Here is a 17444-nt window from a genome sequence, read left to right as displayed (position 1 = left end):
TTTTGAATTTACTTTTGTACAAAGGGTGAGATAAGGATCCAAATTCAGTCCTCTGCATGTGGATGGCCAGTTTTCCCAGCACCAATTGCTGAATATACTGCCCTTTCACCAGTGTGTTCTTGGCCCCTCTGTTGAAAAATCTATTGGTTTTAGATGTGTGTGATTTACTTCTGGGTGTTCTATTCTTTTCCATTGGTCATTGTGCCTATTTTTTTGCTAGTCCCATATTGTTTTAATTACTATAGCTTTGAAATATAGTTTGAAATAAGGTAGTGTGGTATCTCCTGCTTAGTTCTTTTGCTCAAAATTACTTGGGCTATTTGGGGTCTTTGGTGACTCCAAATGAATTTTAGGATTGTTTTCTATTTCCATGAAGAATGATGTTGGAATTTTGATAGGGATTGCATTAATTTGTAGATTACTTTTGGCAGACATTTTAACAATACTGATTCTTCCGATCCACAAAGATGGGGTATCTTTCCATTTGTGTCATCTTAAATTTCTTTCATCAATGTTTTATAGTTTCCAGCATACAGAATTTTCACCTCCTCAGTTAAATTTACTCCTAGGTAATTTTTTTTAATGCTATTGTAAATGGGATTGTTTTCTGCCAACTCTCACTACTTCTATTAAACATAGTACTGGAAGTCCTAGCCAGAGCAATTAGGCAAGAGAAATAAAAAGCAGCCAAATGGGAAAGGAAGAAGTAAAATTGTGCTTGATGATGACGTGATCTTATATGTAGAAAACCCTAAAGATTCCACAAAAAAACTGATAGAACTGAGAAACAAATTCAATAAAGTTTCAGGTTACAAAATCAGCATAGAAAAATCAGTAGCATTTTTATATACTAATAAGAAACTATCTGAAAAAGAAATTAGGGAAGTGTCTTGAGGCAGAAGAAGGCATTTTTACCTTCTCAGTGTGTTTTATAAAACTTTCCCCTACTTTATAAACCCATCGACTTTTTCCCCAGGGAATATGCATATGTAAAATCCTGAAATTTCCAAAGGAAAGAACTAAATGTCCAAAGAAGGTAGGAAATTAATTAAGAAAAATGAAATTACACTTACCATAGGAAATAGCACATACTCTCTGAGGAAATCTTGAGAATCAAACTGATTATAGTCCCCAAAATCAGCTGAGAAGAAAAGAAGATCGAAGGGCAGTATTTATTATATGAAATTAAAGATGGAATAAAATAGGGCAAACTCATCACCACATTATTCTTCACATTTCATCCTATTTCTCACTATTATTAAATAAAAATAGTGCCAAGATATGTTTGACATACTTTTATCTAACAATATGGTAAATATCAGCATGTAAGCACCACTACATGAATTTTTAGAAATAAGAAATTTGAAAACAATTCCTAAAGGCCATTTAAAAAAATTTAAACAAACCTATATCTATCTGTTTGTTAAATATGCATCAATTCGTATCTTAAGAATATCTGCCAAGAGGACTTTTTAACTCAAGGTTAATCTGGAGAACTGAAGAGCCAAACCCATCTGCATCTTTTCATATATATACAGCTGGAAATTCCCACTGTAAATCACCCTTGGCAAGCAACCTCAAATATCTTTACACCTTCTAAATAATTTCACATGTTACAAGATGCCAAAAATTCTTTTTTCCCTGTTTTCATGTCACCGTGGTACAGTTTGAGCACATGCAAAATGAAATATATAAAGTCTTGCTTCTTATCTTGCTTGCTCTCCTAAAAACTAAACTTGCATGAAATTTTAATTTCATGTAAAATATTTAGCATCAAATAGAAATGGATCCAGGTATCTTTAAGGTAACAAGAGATATAGGATGAGAGGATACACACACCATGCACCAATGTTGAGAAGTTGCTAGAAGGTAAAAAATAAACGTCAACCTACAAATTCAGCATGTAACAAATTACCAATTAGGTGCAGCATTCAAGAATAGCAAACATCACTCACTCTGCCTATTTCCAAGTTCAATAATTGGTTATCACATTCCACCACAACTTATATTTCTGTTGATGTATCTTTCTAAAAACGCAATAAGCGTTCTCAAAAAAAAGTTATTTGAAAAGGATTAGTTAGAGAAGGTTTCATCAGACTGAACAGCTAGCTTCAAGGACCCAACAAAAAGGGAATCCAGAGTAAGTTCACCAAATTCCTCGAGGATCCTCCAATATCCAGGATGCCCACAATAAGCCTAATGATTGAGTAGTGAGAGGAAAGAGTACATGCAGTAAACAAAGCTTTTTATTTATTTATTTAGTTTTTTAGAGACAGGGTCTTGCTTTGTCATCTGGGCTGGGGTGTAGTGAATTGATCATAGCCTACTGCAGCCTCAAACTCCTGGACTCAGGCGATTTTCCCACCTCAGTCTCCTGAGTAGCTGGGACTACAGGTGCACAACACCATGCTGGGCTAATTTTTTATTTTTACTTTTTTTCGTAGAGACAGAGTCTCGTTTTGTTGCCCAGGGTGGTCTCAAACTCCTGGTTTCAAGTAATCCTCTTGCCTTGGCCTCCCAAAGTGCTGGGATTACAGGCATGAGCCACCACACCCAGCCCAACGAAACCTTTTTAGAAGAAGCCCCAATTTGACAATGAGGTACATACTGATCTTCTCCATTATTTCAACAATGCTACCTCTGATTTCTCTATCATAACTGGCCATTGTTTCTTCCCCTCCAGTCTTTAAGCAGACAGAGGTGATACATCAGATTTTGCCTGTTTCCATCCACAGAATTACAACAGAAGCTAACTGTATAGAAATTGCACTTCTAACAGAAATTGTTAAGTTGTTAATACTTCAGAATGAAAGAGGTCAGGAGAAGGGGTGCCTCTTCAGACACTTAAATCTGAGATGATTCAATTCAGCCCAGTGTTTGCGATGGGAAGTCAGTTCACACCTTCTAAAACAACAGTCCATGCAGGAAGAACCCAGCTGCTGGCTGGCTCACACTTGCAGATAAGCTGGTTTTCAAGAAAATGACTAAAAGGAAAAGTTTCTTTTCAAAAACTATATTACCATCTTCTTGCTTTTTAAAAAAAATGTTTTTAATTTTTACTTTTTGAGACAGAGTTTAGCTTTGTCACCCAGGCTGGAGTGCGGTGGTGTGACCTCAGCTCACTGTAACCTCCACCTCCCACGTTCAAGCGATTCTCGTGCTCCAGCCTCCTGAGTAGCTGGAATTACAGGCGTGTGCCACCATGCTTGGCTAATTCTTGTATTTTTATTAGAGACAAGGTTTTACCATGTTGGCCAGGCTGGTCTCGAACTCCTGACTTCCAGTGATTCACCTGCCTCGACCTCCCAAAGTGCTGGGATTACAGGCATGAGCCACCGCGCTGGCCTACCTTGCTTTCAATATGGCCTATCTTGCTTTCAGTATAACTGAAGGCAGTTAAGCCACCACTCAATAAACCACAATGTATAAAATATACATATAAAGTCCCACACATAACAATTTAGAGAAGGCAAAAAACAGCTATGCAATATAAACCTTTATAGGATGGATTGAAAGATGAATTCAGTCCAATACACATTTGTTGTTTCATGTTACAATCATGGATTTTAAATTTACCTCTTTAATTGCATTAGAATGCATTATACTATAATGTTTAAAGCTATCACACTCAAAGAAGTTGTGATAGTAACACCTTTGCAGCATCAAGCCGCAGAATATGACCACATTGTGCCTTGGAATAATTCTGAGAAAATGTTCTACAAACCCTGAAATGTAGCCTTAATTAAAGGCAGAATAAAAGCTGCTATTTCCTCAAATAAAACTGTAATTATACAAGCATGAGCAGTTTGCAAACAGCTTTGAGAAATCTACCACCCAGCCACCAAAAATCACTAACTTTGCATTTTTCACGTAAGATAACTTGAAATAAAAAGGGAGCATTACTAAGGGATCATTTAAGTAAATCTAACTTCTCACTCTGAGAGGCCGGCAACACCATGATCAAACAGAAAATGGAATTTCACATGCTGCTCACAACTATGTCTTACCTTGCACAGCTAGGCCGGCTAGCCGAATCACCTGGTCCAACGTACATCGTAATCGCCCTTCAAGCACATCTTTTTTGACTTGCAGGTAATACTGATATCTGTTCATGGGAATAGAGGAACAAACAACCTTAAAAACACATACTTGGAATATATTCCCACAACACAGATGCCTCTAGATGTAAAACCTTGTGTACACAGCAGGACATGCCTGTGATGCTGATAAAGGTCATTTCTATAAAAGATGGAAAGTGACCTCTGCCTGTGTTTATCTTTGTTTGATGTAGCAGGTGCCACATCCTGTTCATTCTGAGCTTGAGAGGATTCTCATCACATCACTTATTTGTAGGCCAGCAGGATAAACCACTGATAAGGACCAGGTCCTCATAACAGAATCCGAGAATGAAAATACTTTTGCACACCTGGAGACCTACGACAACACGACTGCCAAAGCTACATTCAACAGTGTGCGTTCCTGAATGCATTCTAGAAACACATCACCTTTCAAACTCAAAAGTTCGGTAAGGTAGATCACAAACAGGCCAAATAATTTGTAATTCCACTAAAAAATCAAATACAGTTTTCACCTTACACATCTGTGAATCAGAAAAATCTAATCTGATGCAACTTTTGAAACTGAAGTAAATTCTCAAACCAGCAAAGTACAGATGGACAGAATCGTGCCCAAACACAACAAGTCTCAGACTAGACAAGTGCCCTCAGGAGCTAATACGGTGTACTGTTTCCCTACCAATAAAATAGCACTCTTAGAATTACCTAAAACATTTAGAAAACTTCTCACTCAAGACGTTTATTTCCCAGGACTCCACTTCCTTTGCCCATACTCTCAACACATAGTCACAACGACAACAATCACACTTCTCTAGCATTAATTCCTGGTAAATGCTAACAATCCTTTTGCTCCTGGTAGCTGTAACTCTGTATTTTAACTTCACTTTGGCATCTCAATCAAGGGAACCCATAAGTGAACCAAAGCCCAACTTCCCTGGAGAGAGGCAATCGGCGCTGAGAGCTAATTACTGCTGGCTCTACCATGTTGATGTCACAGGCATCATTACACATCAGTCAATCCAATGCCTGTTTGAGGGAAGGAACTGGGCTCCGTGCATGCTCCAGTAGAGTCCTTCTTCTCTCCTCTTGGGTGTACTAAACAGGATAAAGACAGCCATACCACTCTTTGGTGGGAAAAACCTATACTCAAATCAGAAGGGCAAACACTGGGAGTTACTTAAAAATCCTTTTTAGTCAAACCTAATATGGGCTAGAAAAAATCATGAAGCAAAACAAAAAGCAAAATCTCAAGGTAGAAAAGAATGGTAAATTTCACTGATTCCTACTAATTATAAAATGTTTGAATCTCATCTACATGCCATTCATTCCTTCTCATCTTTCTGGAGTGGTTTTGACTTATTTGCTGCTCTCCAAACCAGAAAGACAAACAGATATTTTAACCCATAGCTATCATTCATGCACTTTCTATGGGTGTAAGTCTGCTAGATGCTGAGTAGTATCTTGGAGAGTGCTAAAACAGTCTCCACCTTACAAGGATGCACATATCTTTTTGATCACTGTGATCATGTTTTTGTCTAGTGTACTATCTAAGGGTTCAGTGATTAAGAACCAAGGAGTAAAACATCTGAAAAGGTGTTAACCTGGCATTATCTGCCAGAGGTAGAGCTTTGTTACCTATTACCTTGGAGATGAAAATGATCAGCTAAGATTATTTATTAGAGAATACCTTTGGGAGTAGACCAGTAACCAATTAATCTGCCACCAAAACAATAGCTCTAGTTCTTAAAAATCTGCTGCTTCCAACTTTCATCTACAGCTATCATTTGTATAATGTGTCAGCAAGTTCTATTACAGATCCATTCTATCCTAGGAAACAGTGACTCACAATCCACTAGCAAGGAACACCAGGAACGTTCCTAATCATGTAGGTTGGGTGTAGGATTTTGCTGGAATATAAAAATAAGGAGCTGAAGCAAGCAGGGCTCTCTCCTGGAAGCCATCCAAACTAGGAGAGAATCTAAACAGCAGCAATGATAGGGTGCTATTACCACGAGACCGTGGGTACTACTGTGTAAGACTGCAGAAACGAGAATGAAATTCAAACCACTTTGAAAATTGTTTGGCTGGTACAATTTTGCACAAAAGGCAGTTTTATAAAATATTATAATTCTATCGAATGTGATGACTAAATTTGACAACAGGAGTTGAAATTCTATTTCTAGAATGCCTGCTCTTTGCTTATTTCTCATTAGCGATTCAATTATAACAGTAGTAAAATGTAACAGTGAATTCTATTTTGGAAGCATGCAATTTCATGGAAGTATACTCCACCCTGTCATAGCTTTGGGTGGAGGGGAAAAGGAAAAAAAAAAAACAATTTTCATGCCAGGAAAGTAAGCATTTGCCAACTTTCCAAAGAGATCCTCTTTGAAAATCCAAGCTCACAAGGAAAACTTTTTAATATTTTTCATATTCAAAGACCTGGAAATAGTCCATCTGACTCTTGAGGCCCAATGAATGGTTTTAGGTTAGGATTCTGCTCTTCCTCTAAGAATTGGTGAACATAATTTTGCTTCTCGAATGAAGGTAAAATTTTGTATTTTCAAATTTTTAAATTTTGTTTTTAAAGATTAACTTTTTATTAAATACAGATTTCTCGGGGTGAAATAAAAAAGGCGTCCTAATAATCAGTGTTATCTATTGGGAACTAACATGCTATGACCTAGTCTCTGGGGGCCTCATCTATCTAGAATCTCCTCATCCGATGGTAAGAAAATAAGTGACTTTTCCAAGTCACTTCCTCCCACAGGAGTTTGAAAAATCAAGTTTGAAAAAATGCCCTATTGGGTCAAATCAACAGAACCTTCAGTACTTTTGACAGAGGTATCAAAGGATCCCTTCAAAATTATAGCCCATAACAATATCTTCAACATTTAGAGATGAATTGCTAAGATCTTCATGCTCTCTTTTAAATTCATGTATGAGGAATTTATCTCAGCACGTCTGCAACTGTGTTTTACTTGCAGTTCTGTTCATGCTTCTCAGAGTGAGCAGGTCCGTGTGGTGTTCTGAAAGGCATGGGCTGTATTACCACAGAACTACAAATAAGGCACCAGGAACTCAGAGGCCGGGTACGTGTTGCTTTTAAAATATTTCACCCACCCCTCCCCACAAGTGAAATTTTCATTCCAAGTCCAGTTCAGCAGACGTGCCCAAAACAGGAGAGAGCCATGTAAAATGGTTAAAGCCTTGGCATCTGATTTTGGTCATACTACCACCCTAGGATGCAACATGCTCAGCTTAAGTCACAGGATGGTGAAGACAGGAGGAGCAGGGCCCTTGCCACGGTTCCAAATGTCTGCTGCCTTCCCAACAGGGTCATGCCTGCCTACCTCGTTACTCCTGGGACTAGCTTTGGGGCCAGTGAAATGGGAATGGAAGTGGGAAGTGATTGTTGCTCCCAAGCAAAAGCGTCCAGAGCCAGTGACCGGTTCTCCACCTCTGCTTCCCTTTGCTCTGAGGCCTGCAGTGAGCAGGGAGGGCAGGCTGCTCAGTGAGCCTGAGCCCTGGGCAAAGACAGCTGGGAACAGAGCCTCAGACGACCCACAGTGGATCTGTCAGGTGGGCAGCAAATAAACCTTTGTTTGTGAAAGCCACAGAGGCTTGGGGGCCATACATCACTGCAGCATGATGGAGCCTAAGCTATTTAATAAGGGAAGGATTTTTAAATTCCCAGTCCAATCCTTTAATTTCTTAGAGAAGGCAACTGTGTTGAGGGAGGAGAATGACTTGTCCAAGGTAATACTGCTTCCTTAAAGACATGGCCAGAACCAGATCTGAGCATGAACAACCACAGGGATGAAGGCAGGATCTGATCCCTGCCCATTCTGGGCAAACCACCAATTTCACTGAAGTCTAAAAATAAAAGTGAAAATAAAACACCACTACCCGGTGATTTTTATGATGCTTCTAAAGAAGGGCTTCAATCGCCAAGCTTTTCCCCACCCCTACTTAGACAGTCTGAGCTACAGCATATGAGGCAAATGTTGAAATGAGAAACTTTTCCATAAAAATCCTATTACAGGACATGTTTCATACTGTGGCCAATGGTTATTCAGATCTGTTTTTTCTCCTGGCAGCAGCCTCTGAGATATTTCACTTTTCTGCCCCAGAGATATAAGGAAGGGAAAGAAGACTGAGTTATACATTTTAACTACATGTTAATTTTCGAACAAGGATGGAGGGATAGAAGTAAAATCTACAGACCAGAGTTTCTGATTGTAGGCTCCCATCTGGAAGGAGTGGCTGTGTCCAACAGCAGGTACAAACTGGGCCCTTATGTGTATATATTTCTAAACGCAGATTTTTAAAAAGTAAAATGCAATTCATCATCAGTATCACACACAGGCGTTTACTTGTTTGCACTGAGCAGCTTCTATATTATCGATCATAAAAAATGTTATCCAAATTTAATAGCACATATCAACTATTCACTACTCCTTCTCCCCCATTCTCAAGGAGGTCTGAGTAAGAAAGAAAACTTTCTTTCCTAATTTGAAAAACAGGTTAGTGAAAGCACTCTGTAAGCTGTAACTACCAACCTGCAGAATCATTATCATCACACACACGGCTCCTGGTCTGCTCTTCCCTCCTCTAGAGTTCAAATTTAGTTAAACCAACTTATCTCTCCCCATAGGCACGGTCAGTAGAGATGTGACAATTTGGAGAGAGGGGCCATCCTTAAATTCCTCACTTTTTGAAGCCTTTCCATAAAACTACTGGAGTGGAAGACCAGACCAGGACCCGGAAAGACAAATTGTCCTGTCACTGTTATGAAGAGCAGGGTAAGACTTAAAATGTGCTTTCCTCACTAGAAAACTTCCTTCATAACTAGCAATATCAGAGGAATCTTGCTAGAATGTGCTGGAACCCAGTTCTCCCAAGTGCAGCATGTACCAAAGTGCCAGACAGCATTGGTTTCTGGCTGATGTTATATTCTGCAAATGGAAACGTTTCTCTACTATAAAAGACAAAAAAAAGGGAAAAGAGGACAAGTAGTCCTAGAGTCCTGGGGTACAGGAGAGCAAAGGGGAATAATTTAAAATCTTCGATTGACAGAGATACCCATAGGAGGGAACCAACACATTCCATCCATTCCAGCAGGTGTTCACAGCTGTAAATCCAGATAAAGGACAGGGTGGCCCATGCTGTTCTCGTTCTGCCAGGACCAGATAAATACTATGTATGCAGGCATGCAACCAGATAAACCTGAATGCCTCCCTCCCTCCATCCCTCTATCCTCAAAACTCTTGAGAAGAATTTCAGTTTATGACTATTAAAGTCTAATAATGCGTTTGGTACCTGACCCATGCACTATCTAAAAGCTTTTACACTTAATGACTGTTAAGTTGACAGTCAATTAAAAGTCTGCACTGTCTAACAAACTACAAAGCGAATACTCCTGCAACTATGCAAAACTGAAATAACCCCATAGGGAGGGGGAAAACACAAACAAACAAAAGGAAAAGCTACAACTAAAACTCTAGCAAAGATACCCTTAAAAGGGAAAGTTTTTCTTCTAGGCTTTTTCATACTATAAGCTAATACGTGTACATGCACGAGAAGAAAAGCATGTGCATATACCCAAACACAGACAAGATTTTCTTGGCAAACGTTCAAGTCTAGAAGTTTTCAACATTGATTGATCAATAAATACCCTATTTTGCCAGAGACACCCAACTTCTTAATAAGATTCCTTCAGTTTCAATGAGCCAAAGGATTGCAATTATTTCCTAAAAAGGATAATATTTGTTTAAATGCATACAAAGACACACACAGGCCTTAACTAGTGAAAAAAGGCCAATGATAGCAAGGTGTTGCAAAAGAGAAAGACATGCCACGACCTGATCCTTGCTTTCTGCTCTTGAACTCTTGCATTAATTATAACAAATTACAGGGAATCCAAGTACTGTTTATAAGTATAATAAATTCCCTAATAGTAGCCTATCATCTAATCAGGGGTTCTGTTTAGAAAAGAAAAACTCATTTCTGAAATACATCATACAGGGAGAGAGAATGTCCTGACACCACTTCTTTCTGTCCTATCCTATGCTATTGAGTACAAATTTCTTTATAGCAATCAATCCATAGCATTTAAAAGAGCCTGACATGGTTCCCTGCTGAGGGCTGTGATGCCCTGAATTAGGAAAACATGCCAACAGAAGTAGAAATAGTTAGCATCAAAAGAAAATACTGTGCTAAAATGTTTGATGTTAAAATGAAATGAGTCTGTTTTGATCTGTCTTAAAAATCTCCAATGACTTGGGAAAGTTTTTCAGTTCCTTCAGAAGTTAAACATAGAATTATCACATGATTCAGCAATTATGCTCCTCAGTATATAGCCACACAAACTGAGAACACATGTTCACACCAAAACTGATACATGAATGGCAATGTTATTCACAATAGCCAAAAAGAGGAAACAACCCAAAAGTCCAACACCTGATGGATGGATAAACAAAATGTGGTCTCTTCAAACAATGGAATATTATTCAGCCACAAAAAGAATGATATATTGATACATGCTGTAACATGGGTGAACTCTGAGGCATTATGCTAAGTAAAAGATGCCAGACACAAAGAGTCACATCTGTGTGATTCCATTCATAAGAAGTGTCCAGAATAGGCAAATTCATAGCGACAGAAAATAGACGAATGGTTGCCAGAGGTCGAGGGAAGAAGAGGCTGAGGAATGCCTGCTAACATTTTGAAATTAAGACAGTGACAGTGGCTGCACAACTTTGTTAAAACACTAAAAGTCACTGAATTGTATACTTTAAAGTGGTTAAAATGATGGATTTACTCAGCACCATAAGACAGGGTGAGGAGAAAAAACAAATTTAATGGTGAATTTACATTATGTGGATTTTAGCTCAAAAAAATCAGAACAAAACACCCAATGATCCTAATCAGGAAAAAATCCAAACTCTTGACACAGTACACCAGGCTCTTCACGATCCAGTCAAAACTATTTTTTTTCCAACTTCATATCTCACCACACACCCCATACCTGAGCTGTCATAAGTGTGTGGTGCTCCCCAATAGTTGCCATGTTCTTTCCTGCCTCCTCGCCATTTCCTTGGTCTAACCACCCTTGCCTATCCTCCATTCGCCCAATCATCTGTCCATGCTCCAAGGCTCAGAGGAAATGTATCTCCTCTCCAAAAGCTTCCCAAACCCTCTCAACAAGTTAGTGAACCCTTTCACATCCGCCACTATACTTCCCCCAGGCCTCTCCTGCACTGGCACCAGTGCCTCCCCAACTCTGTCGTGATCAGTACCTGGCGCTAAGTAGAAGCTCAATAAACATTTCTGAGTAGATGAAATACCGACAGAGAGACAAAGACAGAAGAAAGGAGGGAGGAAGGGAGGAAGATTAATCACCTCCTAGCAAAGCTATTAGATGTTATTTCTATAATATGAAAGAGCGCCTAAAAATTCTAGAAATGGAACTCATCACACATCAAGCAGGAAGTCTTGGGAAACTTGTCTTTATGCAAAGAGCAAAACTACTCATTCAGTGTGAAATGTTTATTTATTTTTAAATGACTTAAACTGATCTCTGAGCCACCATGCAGCAAAGAAAGAACTCAAGGATGAATCACAGTCAGGGACCAACAGCATTAAACCAGGTGGGCAAAAGGAGCACAGATCAGGGAACACCAATGCTCCATGCTAATCGGCCAACCAAAACTACTCCTCTAAATTGCAGCTGTCAACTACGGAGCCTCATTCCTCTTACACTAGCAATAAATATGTCTTGACTCATCAGCTCAAAATACATAGCTGCCTGCCCTGAAAATCGTGTGTTCATAATATTACCTACAACTCACTGTGCGAAAAGGGAGCTCAAATTATATCTGGAAGCTGGGTGAGTCAATTGCCCAAAGATTTGTCTTCCTGGTAAACAGCCACGTTCCCGGCTAAGGATTCTGCATAACATCCTTGAAGCTTTGGTGAGCTACCAGGCGGAAGTACAGTGCTGTTATTACTGATATGCCTGGTCTGAAGGATAAAATACATAAAAATCAACAAATGAAAGGCAAGAAGATCATCTCTGTGAATGGGCATGAGTTCTTCCCTAGAATCCCTAATTAAAGGTAGTCCCTACCTTTTCACAGGTAAGCAACTGCTAAAAGATGTCAATTCTCTGTCGATGAAGTAATGTCCCAGAAATGAGTAGGAAATACTATGTGCTTAATAAATGTCTGATGAACGAATGAGGCAATGGAAGTAAATACTTAATTCTATGTCCCTCGAGACTATGACAAAAATGGAAAGAACAGAATTTCCTGCCAAAAGCAGAGGCTCATGTCTGTCATCTCAGCACTTTGAGGGGCTGAGGTGAGGAGATCGCTTCAGCCCAGACCAGCCTGGGCAACATGGCGAAACCCAAAAGAAACAAAAAAGGAAAGGGAAGAGGGAAAGGGGGGAGGGAGGGAGGGAGGGAGGGGAAGGAAAGTCAGCCAAACTAGCTGGACGTGGTGGCATGCACCTATTGTCCCAGGTACTCAGGAGGTGGAGGTGGGAGAATCAGTTGAGCCCAGGAGTTTGGAGGCTGCGGTGAGTTGTGATTGCACCACTGCACTACAAGCTGAGCAACAGAATGAGACTGTCTCCCCGCAACACCCCCCAAAAAAGAAAGATAAAGAAAAAGAAATTCCCAGCCCATGTTAAGTCATATGGCTAGGCACACTTTCGGTGACCACAGACTCTGTATGGATGGGAGTGCGATCTACATTCCTTACTCCAGCATCTCTGTCACTGTAACCATGAGCCCACTTTCCAAGTTTTGTCCCTAAGAGTCAGCCAAGCCTAACTTTAAACTTTGGTTGATGCTTTGTTTACTGGCCAGTCTAAATTTTGAAAATTTCTAATTGCTGGCTTCTAGGCTTTCGTGCTTCATCACTGCAGGTGCCCCTACTCACCCCATGCTCTCTTAATCACTGCAGGCGTATTTTCTCATATTCACAGCTTAAAAATATCTGAGTAGCTGCAGGGCGTTGTGGCTCATGCCTGTAAACCCAGCACTTTGGGAGACCGAGGTGGGTGGATCATTTGAGGTCAGCAGTTCAAGACCAGCTTGGCCAACATGGTGAAACCACATCTCTACTAAAAATACAAAAATTAGCCTGGCATGGTGGCTCACGCCTGTAATTCCAGCTACTAGGGAGGCTGAGGCAGAAAAATCGCTTGAACCTGGGAGGCGGAGGTTGTAGTAAGCAGAGATCGCACCACTGCACTCCAGCCTGGGTGACAGAGTGAGACTCAGTTTCAAAACAAAACAGTAACAACAAAAAATCAGAGTACTGGCCAGGCACGGTGGCTCATGCCTGTAATCCCAGCACTTTGGGAGGCTGAGGCAAGTGGATCACAAGGTCAGGAATTCAAGACCAGCCTGGCCAAGATGGTGAAACCCCATCTCTATGAAAAATACAAAAAGTAGCTGGGTGTGGTGGTGGGCGCCTGTAATCCCAGCTACTCAGGAGGCTGAGGCAGAGAATTGCCTGAACTTGGGAGGTGGAGGTTGCAGTGAGCCGAGATTGCACCACTGCACTCCAGCCTGGGCAACAGAGTGAGACTCTATTAAAAAAAAAAAAAAAAAATCAGAGTACCACACAAGTAACCCATATTAAAAGAACGTTTGAAAACACAGACATAATAAACAAACACAAAAGCTGGATGGAATGTTTATCAGAAATAGCAAAATAGGGGCTATCTGCTCAGAAGTCAGCAATATGAGAGATAATTCGGAGATCCTGCTGGATGACTTTAATTTCCATAGCATGGACTTGTGGTGAGACAATTGAGTGGGACACCCCACTTTCTTTCTTTTTTTTTTTTAGACAGAGTCTTGCTCTGTTGCCCAGGCTGGAGTGCAGTGATGCAATCTTGGCTCATTGCAACCTCCATCTCCCGGGTTCAAGTGATTCTCCTGCCTCAGCCTCCCGAGTAGGTGGGACTAAAGGTGTGTGTCACCACACCTGGCTAATTTTTTTTTATTATTTTTTATTTTTGGTATTTTTAGTAGAGATGCAGTTTTGCCATGTTGGCAAGGCTGGTCTTGAACTCCTGACCTCAGACGATCTCCATGCCTTGGCCTTCCAAAGTGCTGGTATTGCAGGTGTGAGACACCGTGCCCGGCCCGCCCACACTACATTCCATGTGGCCACTATGATCCATGTTCAGCCTCTCCCCAATCACAGCAATTTAATATTAAAGATTTTATGCATTTGTAATGATAACATGCCTATCCATCTCTGTTTTTTTTTAGTAGAGGCAGAGGTTATGCCATGTTGGCCAGGCTGGTCTCGAATTCCTGGCCTTAAGTGATCCACCTGCCTTGGCCTCCCAAAGCGCTGGGATTACAGGCATGGGCCACCAGGTCCAGCCCATCAATCTCTATTTAGCACCCTACTAGCCCAGAAGTACCTTGAAGGCGGGAACCACCTCTCTCTATTCTATAATTCACAGACTCAGTAGATGATCCTAGACTTGGTAGTTGCACAAAAAGCATTATGATCATTTACTGACTCAGAGACACCCAGTGGGTAAAAAAGAATGCTTTTCTGGAAGTTAGCCACCCAAATAGTTGGCATAAAACAACACTGGACTCGGCAGAAAGAAAAAAACAAAATCACCTATACTCTAGGTATTACATAATATAAAGCCTTTCCCCAGTCAACAAATTGGAATAACTCATTCCGCCCTCTGTGTTCCCATTGATTTTGTAACTCTAACATGGTACTGATCAAACAACTTAATTATGTGCATCTATTTTGCCTCCTTTGCTGTTTTATAAGACTGCCTTGTTCATGTCTGTATTTCCCCCAACAGACCGCCTTACTATGCATTCACATTAAAGCAGGATATTATTATGGCCACATATTTAAAAGACGGTCAATTACATACCGGCTGAAAGAAACTTTACGTTGTTCCTAGTGTACTATGAAAAAAATAATAAAAACACACCACATGTCTATCAAAAGCTTTGGAAGAATTGAATTCTCCACAACTGGAATTTTTATCAATTTCTCTAGATATTAAGAAATCAGAGCTTTCAAATAGTTATTAACAATGATAGCCCTTTGCATTTGCGCAGTTGTTTTCCAAGAATTGTCATGTATAATATTTCCTGTCATTTAATATTCGCAACAACCCTGCAAGATAGCCACTATCCCATTTATCCACGGCGAAACGGAGGCTCCCAGGGGGTAGGTGACTTGCCAAGTCTTCTGATTTTACAGTCAAGTGCTCTTTTATTACAACATTGTGCCATGTAGTAGGTTAGTCTATAGTTTCTACAAGTCTGGAGCATAAATCGCAAAAAAAAAAAAAAAAAGGAAGGAAGAAGAGAAAAAAACTACAGAAGGCTATAAACAGATCACAACATGAATCCATTGACAGCATAATGAATTTTTAATGTTAGAAATGAATAATTTTCTTTTGCAGAATCTTCAAAGCAGCTGAAGACATCAAATGTGGCAACAACTGCCAGAGATAAAATACCAAACCAGCAAACATCTCACTGCCCAAGAATCTAGTATCTTCCTATGCTGTGATTTCTGCCAAAATCATGCTTGATATTTTCAAGCATGGAAATGTCTCTCTACAATTCTTCCTTTCAAACCCTTCTTGAGGCTCTAGGATTAAAGGAGGAGATACTTCATTTGTTAAATGCAATTTAAAAATCATTTTGAACATCCTTTCTTCTTTTAGAGTTTTAGTTTTCTAATTGCCTCAGTTTCTACAAGACCATCTTTTATAACTCTTGACACATAGTAAACTTTAAGTTAGAAACTGTAACTTCCTGGAGAAAAAAAAAAATGATGGCCAAAGTGACAAGTAACTACACATAAATATAGGAAACCTTTTGTTTAGGACATGAGTAGAGGGATGGGGGATTGCCAAGCAGAGAACTATAATTCCCAAATCAGAGAAATTCTTCAATTCTTTCATTTCATGAAAGAAGGCTGCTATAAACACATTCCTCCTTTTCATCCTAGACTTAAGAACTTAAAACTCTCTCATTAGAAACCAGAATAGGAGCGCATGAAATGTCTCTTTAGGAACCAAAAATTCAGGGGCATGAAGCCCAGGGAAGATGCCAGTGTGGGGCAGTCAGTGGCTGTACGGGGCACACCCTGCGGGCATCAGGCCATATTCAAAGGACAGCACTCTCCAGAAAAGAAGTACTAAGTAGGTATTCAAATTCTCTCTTTAAAAACAAAAATAAAATAAAAAAATGTCAGCAGGCTTCTCCTAAAAAAAATTATGATTACAGGCCGGGCATGGTGGCTCACGCCTGTAATCCCAGCACTTTGTGGGGCCGAGGCGGGCGGATCACAAGGTCAGGAGATCAAGACCATCCTGGCCAACCTGGTAAAACCCCATCTCTACTAAAAATACAAAAATTAGCCAGGCGTGGTGTGCATGCCTATAGTCCCAGCTGCTCGGGAGGCTAAGGCAGGAGAATCACTTGAACCAGGGAGTTGGAGTTTGCAGTGAGCCGAGATCGTTCCACTGCACTCCAGCTTGGCGACAGAGTGAGTCTCCATCTCAAAAAAAAAAAAAACCAAAAAATTATGATTGCAGAAAATATAAGGCCTCCTATAATTTGTTAATATGTTCATGAAACCAGCACAAAATGTATTGAATAGAAATCATTATAAAAGCTGTCAGATTCTATTAACATTAGTATAATGATTTCTTATCCTTTTATAGTACTTTCATTTAAAAAGTAAACCAACTTAGTTTACTGGTAAAATATCAGAAGTATATACATACATATATTCCGTTATTTATTCATTCATATTTGACAAAAGCTTAATGAGCACCTACTACATGCCAGGAGTTATTCTAGGCACTAGGGATATCACAGTGAACAAAACAAACCCATTCTCTGCTCTTGCTCATGGAGCTCACAGTCTAATGGGGAAGACAAGCAAAAATCAAATAAATAAACAACAGGTCCAATGAGAAAAAAGCAGGCAAGAGACACAGAGAGTAACAAGGTAGGAGGTGGTCAAGAAAGGTTTCTCTAATAAAAGCAAACTCTGAGCAAAGATCTGAAAAAAAAAATGAGGAACTAGCCATGTGGATATTTGGGGGATGGAGGTTTTCACTTCAAACAAAGGGAATGGCAAGTAGAAAGGCTTTCAGGAGAGCTAGCGCCGTGCATTCATGAATGTTCAAGAGGTCAGTGTAGCAAAGAGTGAGCAAGAGGATGAATCGTTGGGCTGACAGAAAAGGCAGGAAGTGGTACAAACCACAAAAGGCCTCGCAGGGCATGGTAAGGGTTCTGACTACAGTAAGATGGCAAACCAGTGGAAGGTACTGAGCAAAGGA

At 40.0% G+C, this 17444-nt stretch overlaps 1 protein-coding gene across 1 annotated transcript in view; it reads right to left on the bottom strand.

Annotated features, from left to right (window-relative positions):
* The window catches only part of PTPN14 (protein tyrosine phosphatase non-receptor type 14), a 202709-nt gene that overhangs the window by 62275 nt on the left and 122990 nt on the right, over positions 1 to 17444 (bottom strand). The window contains exons 4-5 of the mRNA XM_019030500.4: positions 4008 to 4105; positions 1074 to 1141 (exon numbers count right to left, since the gene is read on the bottom strand). Coding sequence (XP_018886045.1) covers positions 1074 to 1141; positions 4008 to 4105 — 166 coding nt within the window. The remainder of the gene's footprint in view (positions 1 to 1073; positions 1142 to 4007; positions 4106 to 17444) is intronic.

Source organism: Gorilla gorilla, chromosome 1 (assembly GCF_029281585.2).
Source record: "Gorilla gorilla gorilla isolate KB3781 chromosome 1, NHGRI_mGorGor1-v2.1_pri, whole genome shotgun sequence".
Lineage (NCBI taxonomy): Eukaryota > Metazoa > Chordata > Mammalia > Primates > Hominidae > Gorilla > Gorilla gorilla.
Note: the sequence above shows the minus strand (reverse complement) of the source record. Positions and strands in the feature narration are given on the sequence as shown.